Here is a 24,373-nt window from a genome sequence, read left to right as displayed (position 1 = left end):
ACACTTTTTTTTACCTGGCCACCAATGGAGGTGGAGGTTGCACCACCCCCCCTTTTGTCGTTCAAGCGCAATAGTAACGCCCCACGCTCCGAGGTGACACCATTTATAGCAGGAGGGCAATGTAAACGCATCCTTCGACGCAGCAGCTCAACATAGGAGGCATTTCACATGCATGTTTTAGGCTGTATTTTCAGTACTGGAATACAAAGAACAACGAAGAATAGTCTCACTGCAGGCAGTTACAAGCTGCCGTCTCGCACAGTAGAAACCAGTGTACACATACATACCTTTACAGGAGCACCATTAGCCATAGAATAGCAGCTCGCACTTTGGAAGGTCAACGCTCTACCCTCTGCATATGCCGTTGCAAGATTCATCTCTTGTTATATCGTTGAGCTAATATTCGTTAGTAGTTTTTAACTACGCTCTTTTTAGACAAAAAAAAAACAGTGTTACGTGGGGGTGGGCAGTAAAAAACAAAGAGAAACAACGTGGACGACGCAGCAAGCCATGTAAAATACCTCCTGTTCCAGCCATGGAAGGTTCTCTCAGAACGGGACGCTTTGCACACGGGTCAGCTCAATGGAATGCCTCCGCACAACAATAACGACAACACAACGCGTAACAACACTTGCGGGCCACCGGCATCACACGTGCGGGCTTTGCGTCGCGCAAACTCACGTTGAACGTTGAGAACATTCGCTCCTGAACGCATTGGCGGGACTACACCACTGTCGATGGCAGGCGCTCTTCGCAGGGTTTCAATCCGACCTGGCCGGGCTTTCTTTATTTTTACTCTAACCCGGGCCAAGGCCTTCCCCCCCCCCCCCCCCCCCAATGCCCACACCTTGGTCTCAGATTGTTGGTCATAAAATAGTTTTGAGTTTTATTTTCAACGCCCACAACAACCGCGCGCGAGTTTTGTGCACGGGCAGCGGCAAGGCACCGCATTGAGAAATACCTTTGGCTAGCTCGAGCGGCGATGGCGCTTTCCTCGGGCTTGAACGCCAGCCCGTGGCCAATGCCGGGACGTGGTTCCCCCCCCCAACAAAACTAAATATTGCCCCGCAGACGTACGTAACGCTTTAGTGTCAAAACGAAGCTACCACCCCCAACCCTACTAGCGCCGTGCAGGCACCCACCGCCACTACCCGGTGCCCCGCCACCGTGCCGGAAGCCAGTTCCCCACGGGACGGGGCGGGGGGGAGTGGCGCCTTAAATCGGCACTCGGCTACGGCGATCCCCCCCCCTCGCTGGCGTTGAGTTGAGCTCAGCTGCGGCTCGCAGCCCACGGTGCAGGCGGTGAACAAGTGCGCGTGTGCGCACGTGTGTGAGAGTTTGAGAGTACAAGTGCGAATGTGTGTGTGTGGCAGAGGATGTGATGGTGTACGGTAGTGTGCTACTGTGTAAGAGTGTGTGTTAAGATATTGTGTGAAAGCGTGACGGTGTAATATGATAAAATGGTGTGGTAGTACGAAAGTACGTGTGTTTCGTTACAGTGTGGTAGTGCGCTTGTGTGTGTGTAATAAACAGAGTGCGCGCCCTTGCGACAGAGTTCCTGCCGTAATCAAGCTCTCAAGCCGGTGCAGCGACCGCTCAGTACGGCCTCGTGTACACCCTGCGCTCTCCGCCAGGGCCCTGCCCGTAGCCCGGCGCTCCCAGGCGCTGCGTGGCGGCGCCGGCGCCCGGCTGGTGCGGTATGTACGGCGTGAATTCCGCTGACGCCACGGCTGCCGTGCCGTCGCACGCCTCCGTTGACCACACGGACGGCGGGAAGACCGCTGGCGCTGCAGAGTCTTCGTACCACGGCACCGGAGGACCGGCGTCCGGGTACGGAGCCGTGCTGGTGGGCACCAGCGTGGAGGCGGCCATCCACGGCGATTTGAGAGGCCACGTTTTTGTCTTTTCCTAGTAAAAGGCAAACGCAGTGAGGCGGAGAAACGCCGTCAATAACGTGATTCATTATCCATGTCATGACTATCCTTGTTTTGTCAAGAAAGCCTCTATGGGTCTCAAGACTCTTACAGGAGGGGGTTGGTATTGCCATGTGTAATCCCAATGGAATAATTTCCAGGTAGTTTCGTTTACATTGTATGTTTTTTTGCTATGGGAGGGAACCGGGAGGAAACCCACGCACAACAGAGGGAGAACATACAGACTCCACAGAGAAAGGTGCTCAAGTCGGGAATGAAACCCAGGCTTTTCTTACTCCGATGCAGAAGTGTTACCACTGTGCCACCCTGCTAACCGACGGCAAAGAGTTGCGAACGCCGAGTGTTTTCACTACCAAATATGAATTGCGTACGACACTTAAAAATATAATGCGTCGCAATGCGGCGTGCCAATTTTACCGCCCAGCAGCTTGGGAGTTCGCATCGCGTGTCAGAGAAATAAATAAAATTAACGTGCTGAAGAGCAGCAGCGGGTCACGTGACCCTCGCAAGCCCCAGTGAAGAGGCGTTCTGTAATATTTTTTAAGCTGAACAACGCGTTCACAGTTCCTGGCGAAGCTCCCAGCTTGTGGAAGATAAAGCATCAGAGGACAAAGTGTCGAACAACACGCAGGGTCTGGAGCACATCCCAGAACACAAATCTGAGAGATGTTTTAAAGAACAAAATACGTTGGCGGTTACCTGCGAGACGGTGTCTGGTGGAGCGCGGGGCATGGACAGCACGGCCGCGACTTGCTGCTCGCCGCTGCTGTGCCGCCTGCGATCGCGTGCACACACACGGCATTCATCACCACGCTGGCTACCGCACAACAGCTGGGGCAAGTGAGCACTGCAAGTGAGCCTCTGTGTGCGGTTTAACGGTGTAGGTCGGCGAGATGTTGGGTGTTGATGTTGAACTTCTTTCGCGCCGTACATCGCCAACCGTGCTAATCGGAGGTGCCAGCCGACGACGATCGCAATAAACTCCCAGATCGTTGCCTGCGCTCGACGAGACAAGACCTCTCTGCATTGGGAGATGACGTAAAATTGCATTGCAATCTCACTGACTGCACATAAACATTTCGCTTTGGCTAAATGAAAAAGGAATGCACCCAAACTCTTCAGATCTCGGATGCGAAGCAGCGGTTGAGTCTGGATAGTGCTGTGACAGGCCGACCAGCAGGCCTGCAGGGCCACGGTGCCATCAATAGAAGGTCAACGCAGGAAAATCCATTGTTGCGCAGGCAGTCCACCCAGAGATACGAACGTCCGACTTACGTAAATGCACAAATAACGACTTGCGAACGTTCGGTCGAACTTACGAACCAAACCGCGGAACTATTTTGTTCGGAGGAGCGATCCTCCACGAGATGTATTGAGTCCCGGTATACCGCGTGATGCAAAGACAAAGACACCCCCCCCCCACCCCTCTATAGCCTTAACAGACTGTTGGGGCAAGTGCTGTTAGCGAGCACCTATAGAGAAGGCCGGCAAGCACACGAAGGGGATGGGTGGTCAGCACCACGCCCGTCCACCACCCGCGTTGACGCAAACCCTTTCCCAAAAGGAAGCCAGCATCAGGAATAAAGGTAAGTGAAAATTAAACTGATGTTTTTCCTTATGTTACTTTATATTATGTTTCATTTACTATACTGTATTTATGACAGTATTACATACAAATGTACAAATATGTTAATTTGAAGCTTTCGTGACTGCAGGAATTACTCTTTGGTTCTTTCGGTAGCTTGCGTACCGTACCACACGTCGCCCTACTCATTGACATGCTAATTTTTCCTCTGCCCCCTCCCTCTCTCCGACCCCGCCCCCCCCCCTCTCTCTATTTAACGCTCCGTCACAGAGACGATCTCTCTCTCTGTGCCGATGCGTGTTCTCTCTCTGTGTATCTTTGTGATATCTGTCTGCTTATATGTCTGTCTATAGTTTTCTGGTTAGATGTTTGTTGCTATTTCTTTCTTTTATACCTGATGATGATTGCTTGTGTTGCAATCGAAACGTCGTAGTATGCTATTGTTTCATTTATTATTTTATCTTTATACGTAACTTTACCGAAAGAACCAAAGAGTAATTCCTGCAGTCACGAAAGCTTCAAATTAAGATTGAACCACTTCTACGGGGAAGTTTTAAGTTTATTTTTTCTCTCTCCCTCTAGATTTTTTGTTTTGTCTCTCTGCCTGTGTCCTCTCTTTGGAATTTTCACACTTAAATTCTAACTTAGCAATCTTTGAAATACGTAATCGACCAGGCTATGCGTTAATTGTGTGTTGACCGACTGTGTTGCATTACATTACATTTCGATATTTTGCTAGGTTATTTAATTTTAGTGTGTCTTTCTCCCTTTCTCCTAATTTTCAAGCTTGCGTACAGTACCACACGTCGCCCTACTCATTGATATGCTAATTTTTCCTCTGCCCCCTCCCTCTCTCCGACCCCACCCCCCCCCCCTCTCTCTATTTAAGGCCCCGTCACAGAGACGATCTCTCTCTTTGTGCCGATATGTGTCCTCTCTCTGTGTATCTTTGTGATATTTGTCTGCTTATATGTCTGTCTATAGTTTTCTGGTTAGATTTTTGTTGCTATTTCTTTCTTTTATACCTGATGATGATTGCTTGTGTTGCAATCGAAACGTCGTAGTATGCTATTATTTAATTTATTATTTTATCTTTATACGTGACTTTACCGAAAGAACCAAAGAGTACAAATATGTTATTGATGAGTTGAACATTGCCTCCTTTTTTTGTTGAATCTAATTGTACGTACAGCATGCACAGTACACATACAACTATAGACTGAATTCCGAAATACGGACAAATCGACTTACGAACGGATCTCAGCAACGTAACCCGTTCATAAGTTGAGGACTGCCCGTTACTTTACACCTATGCTGCCACACCATCGCCAACTAGAACCGACCAGCGTGGTGAAGTATGGTCAACTAACCCACGCACACACCTGCATGGTGCAGGGAGGGGGCATCAACCAGCAGTAGACCTGACGCAAAAATGGGCTGCAGATTAACACGAAAACGCAATCATTTAGGCCGATGTAACGAGGCGTTTTGCACAAGTGTCCAGAGCCAAAACGTCGTGCCCTCGTCGGGACGGATTATCGCGTAGCGGAGGAGTTAAGGGAGCTAACTTCTTTCGCACCGTACGTAGCCAACCGTGCTAATAGGAAGTGCGGAGGTAAGAACAACAAACTATGGATCTCTGTGTGAGTATGAAAGTATGTTTAACACATCGCGACCAATAACATCCATAATAGAGGTTTTTGGGTTAGATCGCGTAAATATATAAATGTGTCGTTAAAACCTGCCACCACCCGACACAGCCAACTAGTAAGGGTTCAAATTCGATAGATTCTCTAATTAGGGCAGCGTACAATACAAAGGCATCGTACTTCAATAGGGATTACCTTTGGTAGGGCTATTTTAATAAACACAATAGACAGGAAGGTCAAGTTCAAAGGGCTCGCATAATGCACATGCATAATGTACGTTGCCTCAGTAATCCCCCCCCCCCACATTGTGCAAGAGCGCAGAAGCGTGGTCAACACATCTACGCCTCTATATAAGGAACGAAACAGTAAGTCTTCTCCACAAATATGGCTGTCGCCTGATTAAGTTAGTTGTAATCACTGGCGAAACGTCGTACTCAGATTGTAAATGTTGTGGCTTGGCTCTCCAACACACCGGTGTGCTGTACTAGTGACGAATTGGCATGTTCTGTTGACGTGACAACCCTTACTAGTTGGCAGTGTCGGGTGGTGGCGGGTTTTAACGACACATTTATATATTTACACGATCTAACCCAAAAACCTCTATAATGGATGTATGTACGTATGTTGAACTTATTTCACACCATATGTAGCCAAACGTGCTAAGCAGGTGTGGGGGAAGGACAACTGAACATAAAAAGCAGTTCTAAAGAAATGAGTTTTCAATCTAGACCAGGGGTCGGCAACCAAAATAACAAGAAGAGCCATTTCTTTCCAATTCGGTACAAAATTCAGTATTTCAAGAGCCGCAATGCATCTATGTACATACTGTACATACGTACATATCGTCAAGAAGCAGCCCGTAAAGAGCCGCATGCGGCTCCGGAGCCGTAGGTTGCCGACCCCTGATCTAGACGAATTAAGAGTGCATAGCTCCAGTGGCCGCCTAATATCGGAAGGCAGAACGTTCCAGACGGCCGCAGAAGTGCATCTAACAGTGTGCGATCCGGTAACCGTCTTGGTTCAACGGCTATCCAAAAGCCGCTGCCAGGACGACCGGAAAAACGAATCTAAAACATCCCAAACGATGGTGTCGGCTGCTCAGTGTCCGCGTGCGGCCTCACCGACGCTGGCTCACGGCCGCCACCAGGTCTGGCCCCGAGAACATGGAGAAGCACGCGTGCCCGTTGGCCGGTAGGGGCTCCTCCCCGTGCTGGGCCGGGCGCCCGCCCAGTCCGAGCCAGCCGGCTCCTGGCGCCGCCACCCTGCACAACACACCTCCGATTAGCACGGTTGGCTAGGTACGGTGCGAAAGTTCAACATACGTACAAAGACAAAGATCCCCCCCGTTGTAGCCTTAATGGACTGCAGAGGCAAGTGCTGTCAGCGAGCACCTATGAAAGCCGGCACAGCACACGAGGGGGTGGGTGGCCAGCACCACGCCCGGCCACCTTTGTCTTTCTAGTGTCCATGTTTACGCACCGCACCAGGTACTCATTGGGGGCTGAGTCGACCTAGGGGAGCCCCAGGATCGTTTCAGATAATCTTCACTGGTGTTGGTGACCGTGAGCGGGAATCGAACTCGGGTGGCGGGGTTCATAGCGCACTAACCGTTGCACTACCGCTCTCCATCCTAGACAACAACCGCCATTCACCACTAAGTGGCGGTGACGTCACCACGGCGCTTGTGCCAGGCTATGTGCACTTTAAGGCCACGTGAAGTATCGAACGCCCGCTGGCAGTAGGTCACGGAATAGACCCAGGTGCCATGGGTTGACCGAGATGACTGGCCGATGCACAATCCTAGACACAGGTACACACAAGCGCACACGCAATGGCACCCATCTCCCTCTGACGGTGATGGCAAAATCAATGCGGTTGTGCACTCGCGATGTGGGCGATGTGGGCGATGCGAGCGGTGCGGCTGCCATGGATGGGGCGGTCGCTGCGGTTGCTGCCGGCGCTGCAGCCCTTTCTCACTTGGGCATGAACGAGTCCTTGCACTGCCAGGCACGGGCGGCCTCCCCGATTTCACGAGCCGCCGGCGCCGACTGCCACTCTCCCGCCGCCACCGCCTCCCCGAGTGCCGGCTGCGCTTGACTGCTCGGTGTCGCCCGGTGGCCCGGGCCGTGCTGGTGCTGAGACGACTTCTGCTGCTGTTGGTGCTGCAGCACTTGCGCCAGACCCGTCACGTAGCGCGCGTACTCCGGGTCGCCCTTGACTGACGTACGGTGAGAGTGGGGCAGGAGAGAAGGCAGGCGCCATTAGAAACCAACGCTGCTGCTTGGAGGAGCTCGGTTGGCTCTCGGTTACCCGTGGGCGGATGATCTGGGTTGCTGATTAACCGTACTTGCAAAAAAAGAACCAAACCATGTTCACGGCTGACGGTTCTATTATGAGATGCTCCTCAGTGATACGCAGTTTATGTGGTGAATTAGCCACTTAAATTCGGAACCAACCACAACAGTGAGTTCCCAGCTCATCAAACCCTGCAAAAAGCACGACAGCAAATCGTCGAAACAATCCTCCATTGCGTTTTCGCGTCGTGCTGAGCGCTGTTCGACATCGCGTCCATTTTGCTCCGCATGCCGGGGGCCTCCTTTCAGGAACCGAATTGTCGGATATCGCCCCGAACAACACACAGCACATCCCGAGAAACACACACGGAAACAAACGGCACGACCGCTAAACCTACGCCGCGCGGTGGTCAACTCGTCACCTGCGGGGTCGAGGGAGAGGAAGGTTTCGGGGACACCGCACAGACCGTCTGGCTGGAAGCGATTGGGCCACGTGTTGTTCCTCACGTGCGCCGTCTTGGCCGTGCCCTCGCCGGGCCCCGGCCCGAGCCGCCCATGCAGCTCCCACGCCGACCAAATTCCAGCTGCCGCCTGCGCCGCCTGTGCCACCTGCACCGCCTGCGCCGCCTGCTGCTGCTGCTGCTGCGGAGTCAGCGGTGGCGGCAGGGCGGCAGCTCCGGAACCGGGGCCGTGAGGCGACCCCTTGAAGAGCGTGGTGGGGCCGAGAGCACCCAGCATCGGGGGCGGGAAACCACCGCCAGCACCGCCAGCACCGCCGCCACTGCCTCCACCGCCACCGCCGGTGTAGCGCGGTGGGAACGGCGCTCCCGGGTCCGGCGTGCGGCGCTGGTTCATCGGCGACGGCTGCTGCGACTTGCTGAGTCCGACGCCCGACAGGAAGTCTATAACCTCCTGCATCTCCTGGTCGCTCGGCAGGTTCAGCCCCGTGCCCCGCTTGACGCTCGATCCCGCCACCGCGGCGGCGGCGCCGGTCGCGCCGCCACCAGTGCCGCCACGTGCCGGGCTACCGGAGGACGCGAGTTTGGCAAGCGGCCCGGAGGTGGCCTTCCACGAGCCGGCGCCACCGACGGCGGACGGCGGCACGAAGGCGCGCGTCGCCTTCTTGTCTTCGTCGTGGCGGGAGGGGCCGCTCTTGGCGGCGCCCTGGAACGTGACGGAGGCGGCGTGCTTCTTGGTGAGGCGCGAGGTGAGCCGCGAGAACGTCTTCTGGAAGCCGCCGCTCGGCTTGGCGCTCGCCGCCGTGCATTCTGGGAGCTCGGCCATGCTGGGCGAGTCGGCCGCCTCGCGCCTCAGCAGCAGCTGGATGCAGGGCAGCGCCTGTGCCCTGCGAGTGCGCGCATGAGCACCAGCCTCGTCAGCTGGATCAACGGGAGCCCAAAAGATTACGCGAGCGGCTTTGCCACACTTTACCCCACCACAGCCAACCGCATGTGACCTGCATATAAACTAACGACACACCAATTTAAATCAATCGGAGCGCACGCGTGAAAATATAAATGTGTTAAAATGAATTGCTAGCTTATGGGATAATGTTCGATTCAATAACAAAAACACAGAAAAGCTCATTCCGTCAAATCACAGCTCGGAATCGTAAAACGTCACCGAACCAGCGGAGACTCTGGCAAATGGCCACACGCTCGGCGAATCGCACCACCGCCTATTTGACGGGCGGCCCGGACGCCTGCGGTGACCGACGGGGTGCCGATCGTAAACGAGCGCACGGCGTCAGTTTGTGCTGGTGGCGCGACCCCCCCCCCCCCGTTGTGCCCACCCACCTGCCCGCCCGCCAGCGGGCCGGCTCGAGCGTGGCGGTGTAGAGCACGTCCACCAGCGCCACCGAGCGCTCGGGGTCGAGCCACCGGCGCAGCAGCGACATGGTGGCTGGGTCCTCCTTCACGCACCTGCGCACACCGACGGGGCACACCGCGACGCACCACGACGCCGTTACTGCCGGGAATACCGTGACGTCATTGCGCACAGTATAATACACGGGGATCTTTGTCTCTCTGTTGGTCCTAAATTTTATTGGACTCCACAAGGGGTTTTGACTGCGGGCCACACTTGATGTGTCTGCCGATACCTGGCGGCACAATGTGACAAGTAAAAATATTGCCACAAGAACCAGGGTCATGCCCCATTCATTCCGACAATCGCTTCCTAATATCGGAAGGAAGAGCCTCACCAGGTGGACGGCACCTGCACGACGATCTTGTCGCCCTCCTGGCTGATCTGTGGCGTGTACGCCTCCCGGTTTTCCACTTCGGCTGTATCAACCACGACCTACAACACACACACACACGCGCGCGGGTGTATGCCAAGTGGTGGCAGATGCATGAGCACAAATGTACGTACTTACATGCACAGACATGGGAGAAAACACACAGGTGGGCATCTAACATCGGGAGGGATAGACGTCATCTCGGTTGAAAGATGCCGCGATGGACAGACAGAAGGATGTTGGACAAAGACGGTCACCGCATCGCACGCTTTCAGATGCGCTCCTGCGGCCGTCTGGAACGCTTTTCCTTCTGATATTAGGAAGCCAGTTGAGCTACATGCACTTTTAAATCATCTAGATTGAAAACTGCTTATTGTGTATAGTTTGTTGTCCTTCCCCCGCACCTCTGATTAGCACGGTTGGCTACGTACGGTGCGAAAGAAGTTCAACGTACATACAGAAGTGGAGATATGCTGCAAGGAGCTACCAGCAAAGGAAACGCTTGTGGCCTGCAAGAGACCAAAAAGGACCAAGTGAATAAGTCTCACCAGCCCAGCCTGACCGAACAACAGCTGCACGGCCGTCTTGCAGGCTCCGCGCCACACCGAGGGGCACACGTGTCCCAGCGTCTCGCGCCCAAGCTCCTCCTCGGCCGCCAGCGTCTTGTGACCGGCACCGCCAGCCACAGGAGCTCCGTTGGCCCCGGTCAACGTCGCCGCCGCCGCCGGCACCCCCACACCGTTGGAGCCAAGTTCGCTGCCGGGGACGATTTTCACGGTGCCGCCGGTGCCGCCGGCATCGCCGGCGCCATCACGTTGGCTGGAGCTGCGTGGCGCCGTCGTCACACCCAACGCCTCCTTCAGAAATGCTCGCATGGCTTGCTGCAACGCTCGTGAAAAGAAACGACACCGGCGGGCTTTAGGGGTCGGCGAGGACAGTCTGGGGGGTTGTCACAGTACCGAGCCGGCAGCGCTCCGAGGCTGGGTTTGAATCCAATACGGAAATTCACTCAGCCAGCCACCCACCCACTCACCCACTCGCGAACCCAGCTGCTCAACCACCCAAATACCCCATCCAGCCAGCGACACTGCCCCCACCTATTAGGAAACGACTGGGAGTTGTGTGCAATTCTAAATCCAGACTGCAAACTAATTTCTTTAGAAATGCTTTTTGCGTTTAGTTTTTTGCCCTTCCCCTGCACCTCCCATTATCACGGTTGGCTACGTACATTGCCCAACAAGTTAAATCCGCATGCGTACTTACAGAAGTGGAGAGACACTGCAAGGAGATACCAGCGAAGGAAACGTACATACACATCCACTCCACCACTCACCCACCCCCCAGCCAGCCAGCCAGCCCAGCCACGAAGAGGCCACCGCTCGTACCATCTTGGCAGCGAGGTTGTCGGCGGTGGTGAGGCTGCTGGAAGGCACGCCCTTGAGGTGCGCGCTGCCGATGTGCAGCGATACGGTGGGCAGCTCTAGGGCCACCAGGGCCTCCGACAGGCGGCTCATCCCAGCCTGCTGGGCCTCCGCCTCGATGCAGCAGTCCTGGGCACAACAACCACGGTCGGTTAAGGTCCAGGCCTCACACCAGGCGGTCGCCATCCCTCAATAAGTTTTGCAGTGCGCCACACGCACAAATCGATTTCACCACTGCACCTTCTGCGGTGGCCGTATTTTCGGGCATGTTCACTCCCAACCTTAACGCTCAAACAATGGGCATCACCATTCCCACAGTGACGTGTCCTGCCCAAAAGCCCGCCTCTTACTTTTATTAGCAGTACCCCCCCCCCCCCCCCCAAGTAAGGGGGGAATTAAGACGTCGCTTAACTGCAACTGCGGGGAAGAGCGATGGATCACTCACAGCGCCGATCGGTGCCCAACACAATTTTTGCAGGAGGTACAAACGAAAATCATTCGCCATCAAATATTTCTCCAAACCCAACACGCGCGGTTACAAACTCAGTGCGCGTTGCTTTCCGAATGCCAGACGAAAGGTTTGTCGTACTCCCATTTGTGCTGTTGCATTGGAAGCGATGTTGTAGTGTTGTTGTTGTGCACCTGTGGTCCCGACCGCACCCCACCCCTGTCCGCCAGCAGTCTCCGCTCACCTGCAGCACCTCCTCGGTGTGCGCAGGGCTCCGGTGGAACCCGGCCTTCATGGAGAACTCACTCTGGTGCAGTCTCTCCAGGGCCTGCATGTATGCCTGCAGAGCGAGCGGGGCAAGTGCCGGAAACACGCCAAATATTACCGCCACCGCTCCCAGCGCATGCCACCACTACCACGACACACACCAAATCACACCACCAACACAAGCACCACAACAACCACGTCCTTCAACACCACAAGCGCAAGCACCGTCACCTTCACCACAAGCGCAATAACCAGACATGTAGAAGGATAATTTTAATGTATTAAATTAATTTGCATGTAATTTAGTTTAAATAGCCATTTAAGAAACGCAAAATCATGCTAATAGCATCTCTCATGCACAATGCTGTCTCGTCACAGTGTGTTCATTGAAGTGGTTCAACTCAAGGTTTTTGTTTGGTTTGTCAGGTAGAGAATTCCATACAACACACCTCCTTTAAAGTTAACAATACACCTCCTTCAAATACCTGTTCCCCTACGTAAAAAAAAGTATTGTTTACACAAAGATCCCCCGTATAGCCTTAACAGACTGTAGGGGCAAGTGCTGCTAGCGAGCACCTACGAAGGCCGTAACGGTACACGAGGGGGTGGGTGGCCAGCACCACGCCCGACCGCCTTTGTCTCCCCAGTGGCGATGTCTACACACCGCACCAGGTACTCATTTTGAGGCCGAGTCGACCTAGGGGAGGCCCGGGACCGGTTCAGATAATCGTCACTGGTGTTGGCCGCGAGCCGGAATCGAACCCGGGTCACTGGGTTTATAACGCAGCGCGCTAACCGCTGCACTACCGCTCCCCACATTGAAAGTCGACGAATACAATGTTTACACATCCCATCAACCACACGCATCATTACTGGCCTACCAAGAGCATACATCTTACCTATAAATGTCATTGTTTGTCTGTCTGTCCGTGTGTGTGCGGCCGAAACTTGCGAAGGATTTGGCTCGCAAACCGTGGGGTTTACGCTTAAAAAAAAAGTTGCCAGGTAGCACGCCACAAGCCCCGTCCTGGAACAACGCTATTCCGATTTCGCGTCCGTCACCTTTAAAGTAGTTTAAATAGCGATTTAGTGCTGTTTTCGTTTATTTATTACATAGCGCATGCTCGACCATACCAACTCACACGCGTCGGTGGGGGGGGGGCAGGCCCCTACTAAGTCAAACGCATTCGGTGGGGGTGAGGGGGGATAGCTCTTTCGTGTGGACACTGCACAAGGTAACACACACACAGATTTACAGCTCCCTTCAAACATTTGTTACCATCACTGTTTACTCATTACAAAATTTCCTTTTATAGGTTAGATTTAATGACAGGGATGAACCAATGTTGTTGAAGAATAGCCTTTTTCTGTACTCTTGAGACATAAGCAGCCACGCAATATCACTTACTGCACAGGGAAAAACCAATAAATATACTCAATTACGTCTTCATTCTATCATATTTACACTTGCCCACTCAGTAGGGGGGTTGAGCAGTGATGTTATGTCAATTACGCTTGATTGGTGCGCATCGGCTCATAGTTACAGGTAGGTGAGGTTCATTTTGTATTCGTTGACTTTCATTAATTTTCCGTCCTTGCTCACAGCAAATGTTTGCACCTAAATCGCAGTCGCTCCTAATTACATACTTATTATACACGCATGCATTTCCCCTCTCCCTTGCTTCTTTCGCTAAAGTCACGTACATAGAAAACTATTATTTACAAACTTGTTTAGTCTATATAAAAGTTAGAGTGTGCGTGTGTTCGTCCATGTGTGTGTGCGAGTCCATATATGTGTGTGAGTTGTGTCTGTGCGAGTCCGTGCGTGTGTGCATCTATGTGTGTTTAAGTCGATGTGTGTGTCAGTCGATGTGTGTGTCAGTAGATGTGTGTGTGTGTGTCAGTCGATATGTGTGTGTGTTAGTCGATGTGCGTGCATAGTTCCATGTGCGTGTGAATCTATGTATGTGTGTGTTTAAGTCGATGTGTTTGTGTGTGTGGGTCCATGTGTGTCAGTCGATGTGTGTATGTACGTCGATATGTGTGTGTGTGAGTCCATGTGTGTGTGTGTTAGTCGATGTGTGTTTGTGTAAGTCCATATGTGTGTGTGTGTAGGTCAATGTGTGTGTGACTATGTATGTGTTTGTTTAAGTCCATGTGTGAATCGATGTGTGTGTGTTAATCGATGTCTGTGTGTGTTAGTCGATATGTGCGTGTGTTAGTCGATATGTTTGTGTGTGTGTAGTTTCATGTGTGTGTGAGTCTATGTGTATGTGTGCGTCGATATGTGAGTGTGTAAGTCCATGTGTGTGTGAGTCGATAAGTCAATGTGTCTGTGTGCGTCTATGTGTGTGTGCGCAAGTCAATGTGTGTGCGTAAGTCGATGTGTGTGTGTGCGTCGATATATGTGTTTGTGTGAGTCCATGTGTGTGTGAATCTATGTGTGTTAGTCTTGGTCAGGCAACCCGTGGCAACTGGGTCTGCCCCGTGACCTCCTGCCAGCGGGCGTTCGACACTTCATGTGGCCTCAAGGTGCACATGGCCTGGCACAAGCGTCGTGGTGACGTCACCGCCACTTAGTGGCGAATGGCGGTTGTTGTTGTTGTTAGTTGATATGTGTGTGTGTGTTTAAGTCCGTATGTGTGTGTTTAAGTCCATATGTGTGTGTGTAGGTCGATGTGTGTTTGAGTCTATGTATGTGTATATAAGTCAATGTGTGCGTGTGTGCAAGTCGATGTGTGTGTGCGTCAATCGATGTGTGTGTGTTTGTCAATGTGTGTGCGTGGTGTGTGTGTGTAGACAACTATTATTTAACGATTAAGTTCGTAATTTTTAAAATAATGTGTGTATCTAAGTACATGTTTGCGTGTGAGTGGATTTGCGTGTCTACCTCCATGTGTGTGTGAGTCGACGTGTGTGTGTGAGTCGATGTGTGTGTGAGAGGCGATGTATATGTGTAAGTCTATGTGCGTGTGTAAGTCTATGTGTGTGTGTGAGTCTATGTGTGTGTAAAGCTGTGTGTGTGTGTGTGAGTCGATGTGTGTATGTAAATCGATGTATGTGCGTGCATCCATGTGTGTGTGTAAGTCCATATGTGTGTGTAAGTCCATATGTGTGTGTAGGTCGATGTGTGTGTGTGACTATGTATGTGTGTGTGTGAGTCGATGTGTGTGTGTAAGTCTATGTGTGTGAGTCGATGTGTTTGTGTAAATCCATGTGTGTGTGTCTAAAGTCACTGTCTGTGTGTTACTCCATGTGTGTATGTGTAAGTAGATGTCTGTTTTTCAGTCCATATGTGTGTGAAAGTCAATGTGTTTGTGTGTGTGGGTCGATGTCTGTGTGTGTGTGTGTAAGGCTCGTGAAGGACGCTAATGGTTAGTTGAAGGCAGTCGTCCTCCAACAACAACAGAGGGCGGAGAAGCGACATTCAACAACGAGAGGAGCGCCGGGTGGCTAAAGCACAGCAAGTTGGCACAGTAGGGGGCACAGGTGGTGCATCAGCCAGTCATCTCAGTCTTCTCAGTCAGTCGACCTGTGGCACCTGTGTCTGCCCCGTGACCTCCTGCCAGCTGGCGTTCGACACTTCACGTGGCCTCAAGGTGCACATAGCCTGGCACAAGCGTCGTGGTGACGTCACCGCTACTTAGTGGCGAATGGCGGTTGTTGCAAGTCGATGTGTGTCTTTTTCACCCCGGCAACGCCGGGTACTTTCCGCGAGTAGAATATATAACCAAGAGGTGGGAAAAAAATCCCCAGGTAAAAGAATAAACGACGCGCAAAGGAAAATCAACTACGCAAACGACTGCGATTGTCCGCGGGGCAATGGGGCACAGCCGCGGGGAAACAGGGCGCGCACGCACGGCGCATCACCTGCAGCGCGTGGTCCACTTGGCTGTTGAGCTCACGTAGCTGCGCATCCGCCACGTGGTTTCCCTGGCAGCAGAAGAGCTTCTGCACCTCGCGGCCCACGAGCGTGCCGTCCGGGGCCCGCCCGCGGAGCGCCGCTGTGGCCTAGGCACACGCGCACACGGTGGTAGTGTCGGTGAGCACAGTCAGACCAGTACGGCCACCTTTGTTTCGCCGCATATGTATATAAAATGAAAAGTGTGTTGTTCGGAAAAATGGAAGGAACTGGAAAGAGAGTAAGACCTAACAGAGAATGGGCTTGATGACATTCGAGTTTGGTGACAGAAAGGTGTGGCACTACTTGAGCGTATTGGCACAAGTGGAAACAAATGATGAAATGTGCAGTGGACACCTACGGGACTATCTGCCCATGGATCGTGATGATGGTGATATATGCACATCTAGGCACGTGTGTACAAACCTCGCAAACGACCCCACATCCGCACTCATACAAAAGATTTCCCCGTAGAACCACAACGAACGGTTGGGGAAAGTACTGTTAGTGAGCACCCATGAAGGTGAGCAGAGTGAACGAGGGGGACGGTGGTGTGGCCGACACCACACCCGGCCGCCTTTGTCTCTCTAGAGTTTTACAACAAGGAGGAATTGACATAGGGGAGACCGTGGACAAGTTATGATATCGCTCACCACGTGTGAATGTTCATGTTAGAAGTGGAACGATTCACTCCCCCGTGATTCAATGAATTTCACGATTCGGAGTCGCAACTAGATCAACAATCAACCATTTTTCTCGGCTCGCTCATGCAGTCTTGTTTGTGCCTTTGTTTGCTCCATTAGCTTAGGAGGTAGCATGAGCACACGTGGAATACATGGAAACCATATATTGCGAGTAACCAATTATCACCAGCACGATTCGACCCATGCATCACGGTCGCGAAAATAGATTTTAATTTCCGAATCGAGATGCCGATGGAATCGGCTCAAGCGCAGGAAGCTTGCCGAACTGTCGCATCGCGAAAGAATGCGAGGAGTGGCGATGTCTTGGGGAAGGCATTTAACCAGCAGTGGAATAGCTCATGCATGGTGCTGCTGCTGACGATGATGAAACTTAATTGGAAAAGTGGTTGTAACGGCAGCGTCTGACCATACAACCGGACACCACCACCGCCGCACACCTGCACAGCCTGGCGCCAAGTCTGCAGGGCGTCGCGCTGCTCGGTGTCGGGGTCAGGGGGCGTCCGGCCGGCGTCCGGCGCCAGTAGGTCGCCGGCGAGCTCGTGGCCCAGCGCCCGCGCCACGGGCAACAGCGTCTTGACGCCCTGGGAGAGCACGCTGCACTGCAGCCGCACCAGCATCGAGAGGCAGGAGCCCATAACCTGGGACGGAGAAACGGTGGCAACAACACCAAACAACGCGGCAACCGTCACACCACGTCCGCGTCGGTTAAGTCGATGGGGAAAACAATGAATGAATCGGAGGTTTGAGAGAGCCGAGCTGGCACGGAGGCTCAGGTCCTGGCTCCAATGCAGGCAGCTGCACGTGATTAAATTGTGTCCTGAAGCGGAGAGAGTTGTATGGAGGTAATTAAACGTAATATAAATGTCGCATTTTTCAAAAACGGTATTATTTTCAGAATGCTGGACATCCCTTAATACAGAAAGACTCTTCCCCCCACACCCCCGATGAGTTTTTGCACGGCAAAGTTTTACTACCAGTGAGCGGCAAGTAATCAGGTCGAGTTCAAAATCCTGGTCAATAGAATAAGTATCATATCTATGGAACATTTTGCCAGTATAAAAAAAACGGCTCAAGCCAAGCTATTAATGCTCTGATACTTGCGTTGTCTATGTACTGTTTGCCTTTTGGAATTCTCTGATAGAACACTGGTGGTGAGACAAGGCTGTAAAAAGAAGTCTCTGGTGTAGGCCAATTAGTTCCAGACAAAGCATGTATTATCAGAGCATGTTTGTTTACATGTTTTGCCACAAGTATGTGTGGTTATTGCAGACTTGATGCCTTGCAAATAGGTATCTATTTAACACGTAGGCTTTCGCGACCAATATTATTCATAATCAACGTTTTTGGGTTTAGATTGCGTTATTTATAAATGTGTCGTAACCCTCCACCACCCGACACGGCCAATCAGTAAAAAAATGTCACGTTGACAAAAGACAAATAGTTCACTGCTTTAGCCCACCGGATGTGTTGAAGCGTGAAACCACAACATTTACAATTTGATTACAATTTGATCCGCATCATCACCCAGCTCAGAAATCCTCTCTTATCAAGATGCTCATACATCGGGCTAAAACAGTGTCAGATGGTGAAAGTCTAGTGAGAGAGATTAAACATGTTAAAGAAGCACTAAGACAGAATGCTCAAATTAACAGAGCACTAAATGCCAAATCACGATCGCAAAGCAACACTGCTGAAAGCGATCAGATTATTAAAACAATAAAAATACCATTTATCTCAGGAGTAACTGACAAATTAGCCCGTGTTTTGCAAAAGCAATACATTACAGTAAGATTTGGTACAGTACACAAAATTCAACAACTAGTAACGTGCACTAAAGACGAATTACCTAACTTATCAACAGAAGGTGTATATCGAATTAATTGTGTATGTGGCAGATGCTATATTGGACAGACAGGGCGTAACGTTAGTGTAAGACTAAAAGAACACCAGAGAAATATTAAACTATCACAAACACAACTGTCGGCAGTGGCAGAACATGCATGCCAACAGGGACACTCAATTGATTTTGACAACGTTGAAGTATTGTGTAAAACTAGTTACTACTGGCAAAGACTAATTAGAGAATCCATTGAAATTGAGAGAAACAGAAATAACTTTAATCGCTCAGACAGCTACAGGCTTAGTGCGGCCTGGAAGCGTATTATTAAATAAGATACATTACAATTCCTTATAAGGGAAACAAACACTAACTGATTACTAATGTAGCATAATCACAATAAAACACATTCCAAATGATTACTAATCGACAACTCGCATCGTAACAATAGCCTGATTACTAATCTAGTATATAATTACAATAACTCCCCCCTCGAATCTTTGCACCTGATGAGTTAATGATGACGTCACCCTGCTGCTGCTCTATATAAGAACGGGAGACACAGCAGAGCCTCACCATTCTGGCGAATTGCCCGATGATGCTGGATGCAATTACCAGCGAAACGTCGTACTCAAATTGTAAATGTTGTGGTTTCACGCTTCAACACACCGGTGGGCTAAAGCAGTGAACTATTTGTCTTTTGTCAACGTGACATTTTTTTTACTGATTGGCCGTGTCGGGTGGTGGAGGGTTACGACACATTTATAAATAACGCGATCTAAACCCAAAAACGTTGATTAGGAGGTATCTATTTGGTGTTTGAACATCTTAACACCTTCTGTGTTATTGCCAGAAGGGGTAAAGACTATTATTATTTTTTCAAAATAAATAGAACTTTGTGGGAAAGCCAACAGTTGTTGTCCTATGGATAGAAATGCCCTGCCATGGGACTGTCATTTCCACCACTGGCTCTGCAGGGCTGTTAACAGGAGACGAGCAACTCATTAATGCTCATTCGAGCGGCAGCTTCCTCCAACGTTCGACTTCCGAGCAACCGCCAATCGCCGCCGCGCCCACACCTGTATGTCCTGCCTCCCCCTCTCCGCGCCGTCGCCCGGCGCCGTCGGTCCCAGTCCCCTGGCGATCTCGGAGACCTCCGCGCGCACCAGCGCTGCCAGCGCCCCGGCCGTGCTCCGCACCACCTCCTGCGCCTCCGCGAACCCGACAGCCGCCTCGCCGAGCGGCGTCCCGTCCAGCGCGCGGCCAAACGAGGCGGCCGCCCGCGACCCCGCGGCGCAGCACGCGGCCAGCGCGTCCAGGTACGAGTGGACCTCCTCCGCCACCCGTTGGGCACGGGCGGGGCCCGGGGGGAGCGACGCTGCCGGTGCAGCCGCCGACGGCGAGGCCGCCGTCGGCGCCATGGCTACGGTGGTGGTGACGGAGGCGGCAGTTGTCGCCGCCACGGAGGCATAGGAGGGCCAGTCGGTGAGGGTTTGCTGGTTCCCACCGACTGCCTTCCGCGGAGGCCCTCCGAGCGAAATCTGCGGCTTCATGGCTTCCATTGGCCCCGCCTTGTCCTAAGTGGCGAGTAAAAGGTGGACAGATACTGTTTTAAATGTTTGATTTCTCGTGGATTTGGCTGGATGAGAAGCCGTTGAAGAATGTTATTCATATGGTTTAGCGCCGACAGATGTTGCATAGATTAATAATCAGATGTATAATTTGTGAGATATACATAAAAGCGAGCAGGCTTAACTAAAATACACAGCTCCAAGAGACCGCGGCCGTTGGCCATGACTGATGACAGCCAGGCGCGAACCAGCTCCTCAAACATCACCATCTCATACGGTCTCACAATGCAACAATCTGGCTCCTGTATGTACTACACTATTTTATCGAACAATTTTTTATTTTACCAATTGGCTTATCACGTAACTATGTATAGCAGCCAAATACTCTAAAACGCATGTTTCTAAATGTGGAGGGAAAAACGAGAGGACCCGGAGAAAAATCCACACGACCACGGGGAGAAAGACATACACTCCAAATATACAGGCATCAGCGTCGGGATCGAACCCACAACCACCTGCACAACACGCGAGGGAGTTAACATCTCGCCACCGAAGCGCCCTATGATACAGTAATCGCTCCATCTCCAAGGTGGACCAATTCCCTCCACCGGCTGCCACTCCGCCTTTAAGTCTCCACCACGAGCCCTCATCCCCCCTTCTAGCGACGCGTATTTGTTGTTTGCAATGAGATCACACCACTCCTTCAACTGCCAGAGGAGCTACCATTCATCACGATGTTCAAAAAGGGAATAAAATTAGAAACCACGCCGTTATCCTGTGGCTCGGCAATGTAAAATTTGCTATGGCCAGAGGGTGAATCTTATGCACACTTAAACAATGCAAACATAGTACAATGTTGCATATCCAAACATCATAGACTAGGGGTTGTTCGGGGGCGCCTGCGGAGGCCCTCAAACATTTACGGCCTTCAGCCAGGAAAGTCACAAAAAAATTGCACACGAACGACGCATTCATGCAAGCACCCGATGCTCTGTATTGAAGTTTTGAAATGTAACATCTTTGAATTGTATTATGTTTTGAATTAGATAACTTTATTTCGTCATTAAATAGCTTATATCATCTTACATCTGGAAGATTTAATTGAAAAGGACATTTCGTGTGAATTTTCTCTCATCGTTAAGTAGATGGCCTTGCTGGAGGTTCGGTTCAATGCGGACTTTCACCTGTTTGGGATTACGGGATCGAGATAAGGCGACAGAGCTGGCCGTGCGAGAACATCGCTGTCTGCAGATCGATTCCAACGTAATCGAACGTCTGTCCCTGCGCCTCCGTCGTTCATGCATGGGGCGCGTAGCTTTGCAGCACCCCCTGCATGAAAACGACGGAAAGTGCAGCGTTCATCACAGATAAAGTTGTGCGCTTATATCATACATACTCATTAGCTGCTAGTTTCCAACCCAGCGCGTCCTTTGCGCATGGTGGGTGTGAGTGTCATTCACAAAAGCTATCTTTTCAGTGTTACGCCTTCTTATTCTCACATCAGTTCACGTACTCCTGAAGCACGGTAATGCACCTTCCCATGTTTAAGGCAGTTCACACTTTTTTGCACAGTAACCTGTTTGTGCACGGTGGCGCAACTGACATTTTCTATAAAAGTTCAAATATCTGACCTTTTTACATCCACCTATACCTCAATCCCCAGTCACACACATACGACGTTGTATGTATGTTTAACTTCTTTCGCACCATACATAGCCAACTGTGCTAATCAGAGGTGAGGGGGAAGGACAACAAACTAAACACAAATAGTAATTCTTGAGAAATGAGTTGTAAATTTAGATTTAAAAGTGCATGACAGCTCCAGTGGCTTCCTAATATTGGAAGGAAGAGCGTTTCAGATGGCCGCAGTAGCGCACCCGAAAGCTCGCGACGCAGCGACAGCCTTTGTTTGGTGGCTAGCGAAAAGCCACTGCAGCGAGGATCACCGGAGTTTCTGTGATGGTTTATGCAAGAGTACTTGCACTGCAAATGTTCACCATCCAAGCAACAAGTTTACGCAGTGAAGGCCACCTCAGCCGCATCGCCTAGGGTGTTTGAAGCGAGTGAGCGAGCGAGCTTGCGAAAGGAGCAGGGAAGAGGGGTGGGAGCGAGGACACTGCTCAGGAGCCACCTGTGAGTGGAGGTGACGGCCCGGGGCTCAGCGACTGCGCGACCCAGCCCGGCTACGACGCGGCATGGCCCACGCTCGTCCGTGCGGCTCCTGGCCTCCTCTCACACGGGCCGCCCAGCAGCTGTTACTGCTGCTGCGTCTGTCCACGAAGGAAAAACATCGCACGCACGCACACCCATCAGCATCGTTTTCCTGCTGTCAAGAGGAATTTTCCGCAAGTCTTTTGTTTTCAGGATGCTTGCGTATCCGCTCTGTCTGTTCATCGTTTGCTGGTTACTCCTTGGCACAGTTCATGAGACAGCAACAGCACAGCTGAAGTGGATTTCTCTTGAGGAGTGCAGTGTCCTGATATGCGGTCACGTGAAGACGTTCTACGAATCCAAGCGGCCTGACTGCTGATGAGACTCAAAAAGTGGAATCTGGTAATCACTGTCCAGAAAACCAATCGGCTGATGGGAAAAATACATATTTAATTATGTCAAGAATTGGACTTCAGTCTGTTCAATTATAATAGTAGAAGTTCATGATCCACGGTGAGGCATGCAAACGACGAATGTGTCGCAAATATATTTTTTCAAAATATATTTGCGCTTTTATGCTCCACTGCCAATACGTTCCCAAAAGATTTGTACATCAACTCGCTTCCTTTCGTTCCACCCTGCTCTGCTCGTAGCCACCCCCAACGCTCATCTCCTTTCTGAAAATATATTTATTTTACAACAACAACAAAAAAGCCGTTCCGAAGCTTCCAAAAAATACACAAAGTTCCTCTCTATTTGCAGAGGGCATCTCGTGACGCATTATAATTCCACATCGTATTGCGTAACAACCTCAAAACAAGTACAAACGTGTTCTTTTACTACGATTATTTATCCTCCCAGAGTAAAACGCACAATTATTATGCTTAATGATAATGAAGCAGCGTATTCTTGTCGCCTTCTTAGCTTTAAAATGACGCAATGGGCGTCGTGCTGTCACAAGATGAAGAAACGTCCACTGGGAACTGTCAGAAAGCATTCACCACGTCACCACATGGTAGCGAACGGCCTCTGCAGGACTACTTCGGAGGTCCCCGTCCAGCTATGTTTAGAATCACCCCGATCTCGGAAGCGAAGCAGGTTTGCTTGGGCGTGGTTACTGCTTGGATGGGAGATTGCGTGAGGAAACCCGGCGTTGTAGTCCTTGGGCTGCGAGTTCGCCAAGAATACACGGCCGTAAGGCAACAGTGGCGAGGAGATTTTAACTACCTCGGCTAGTATACAGGGGCCGTGGGTTCGATCCCGAACCTGACGCCTGCTGTATATTTGGAGTTGGCATTTCTTTCTCCCCGTGGTCGCGTGGATTTTCTCCTGCTCCTCCGATTTTCCCCTCCACAGTTAGAATCAACACGTGTTTAGAGTATTTTGCTAATGCTATAAATGTTCCACATAAGCCGCTTCGTCGAGCTATCATGTGGCCTGGTCGCTTCTTAAAAATAGAGCTACGTAGCTCAGTGGGGCCTTACTTGGTAAAAAAAAATTCGTTTTTTTAGAATAGCAACAGATTCATAAAACCAACTGTGCGGCGGGAATTCTTTGAGTGTCACTGCCTCGAATGCATGGCGGGTTTCCTCCGGGTTTCGTCGCACGCGAAGCCAACCTCTCGCGAATGGAAATGAACGTCCATCCCAATGTAGCAAGGACCCTCCCGAAGGAAGTCTTAAGGCGCGGTGGAGATCTCCTGGGTAAAACAATAATAATACAAGTGGCGCTGATATCAGAAATGTCCCCTTAGTCCACGCACCGCTTTGCGAAATCCTCACGGGATAAAAAAAAAACAGCGCGTCCGCTCCACAGAAATCTGACGATCACAGCAACATCGCTCAGAGCTGGAAGAAGCCGAGGCAAGCGACAACACCGAAACGCAACAAGAGTCGTCAATTTGTGACCGAGTCGCGTCAACTCGCCTCAATGGAAGAAACCCAGCTTAGTCACTGCCAGGTGAGCCTCAATATTGGAAACTTAGAACGTAAGAAGCGAGGCGACGCAATGTCAGCCGGCTTCGCCACCACCGAGTCAACACCGAGGGGAGCCGGGGAGGGAGCGGCCGCGGCCTCCGTACCGTGCCGATTCCCGGCAGGGAAACTAGGCAAGACCGGGGTGAGGGGGGTGGGGGAGGCCGCGGACTGCTCGGAGGCCTGGGCGCACTCGGCTTCCCGACCGCTTCAGGCGAGAAACTGCGGAGGAGAGGACGGGAGAGGGAGCGGGGAAGACGAAGGGGGCGCGGCGATGGGGAGCGAGCGCGACGCGCGCGGACTTGACGTTACCTCGCTCAGGGCGTCCCCACGACGAAGCGTAGCGCCGCCATGTTTGGGCGCGACCCCCGGCGCGTGTACACCGGAAGTGGATCCGGA

The 24,373-nt window shown here is 51.6% G+C and overlaps 1 protein-coding gene across 1 annotated transcript; it reads right to left on the bottom strand.

Moving 5' to 3' along the window:
* Positions 1–171: 171 nt before the first annotated feature.
* GARRE1 (granule associated Rac and RHOG effector 1) lies at positions 172–24,373 on the bottom strand. The gene is made up of 15 exons (XM_061573443.1): positions 24,287–24,373; positions 21,982–22,120; positions 19,359–19,856; positions 16,880–17,080; positions 15,708–15,848; positions 11,815–11,910; positions 11,087–11,251; positions 10,250–10,582; positions 9,666–9,763; positions 9,259–9,384; positions 7,885–8,807; positions 7,146–7,386; positions 6,290–6,430; positions 2,634–2,709; positions 172–1,908 (listed from the first exon to the last, which is right to left on the bottom strand). Exons 3-15 carry the CDS (start codon positions 19,839–19,841, stop codon positions 1,597–1,599), a joined length of 3,336 nt encoding a protein of 1,111 aa, XP_061429427.1. The 5' UTR covers positions 19,842–19,856; positions 21,982–22,120; positions 24,287–24,373; the 3' UTR covers positions 172–1,596.

This window comes from Lethenteron reissneri, chromosome 52, assembly GCF_015708825.2.
Source record: "Lethenteron reissneri isolate LAM-NWPU_2019-01 chromosome 52, ASM1570882v1, whole genome shotgun sequence".
NCBI lineage: Eukaryota > Metazoa > Chordata > Hyperoartia > Petromyzontiformes > Petromyzontidae > Lethenteron > Lethenteron reissneri.
Note: the sequence above shows the minus strand (reverse complement) of the source record. Positions and strands in the feature narration are given on the sequence as shown.

What these genes read in the sequence shown, in the direction of transcription:
- GARRE1 (XM_061573443.1), bottom strand. Translation starts at nt 19,841, where the DNA reads ATGGAAGCCATGAAGCCGCAGATTTCGCTCGGAGGGCCTCCGCGGAAG. An exon ending in CTTGGCGCCAGGCTGTGCAG is followed by an intron (nt 15,849 to 16,879) that starts GTGTGCGGCGGT and finishes GCGTGTGCCTAG; the next exon opens with GCCACAGCGGCGCTCCGCGG. An exon ending in ACACCGAGGAGGTGCTGCAG is followed by an intron (nt 11,252 to 11,814) that starts GTGAGCGGAGAC and finishes TGTTGTGCCCAG; the next exon opens with GACTGCTGCATCGAGGCGGA.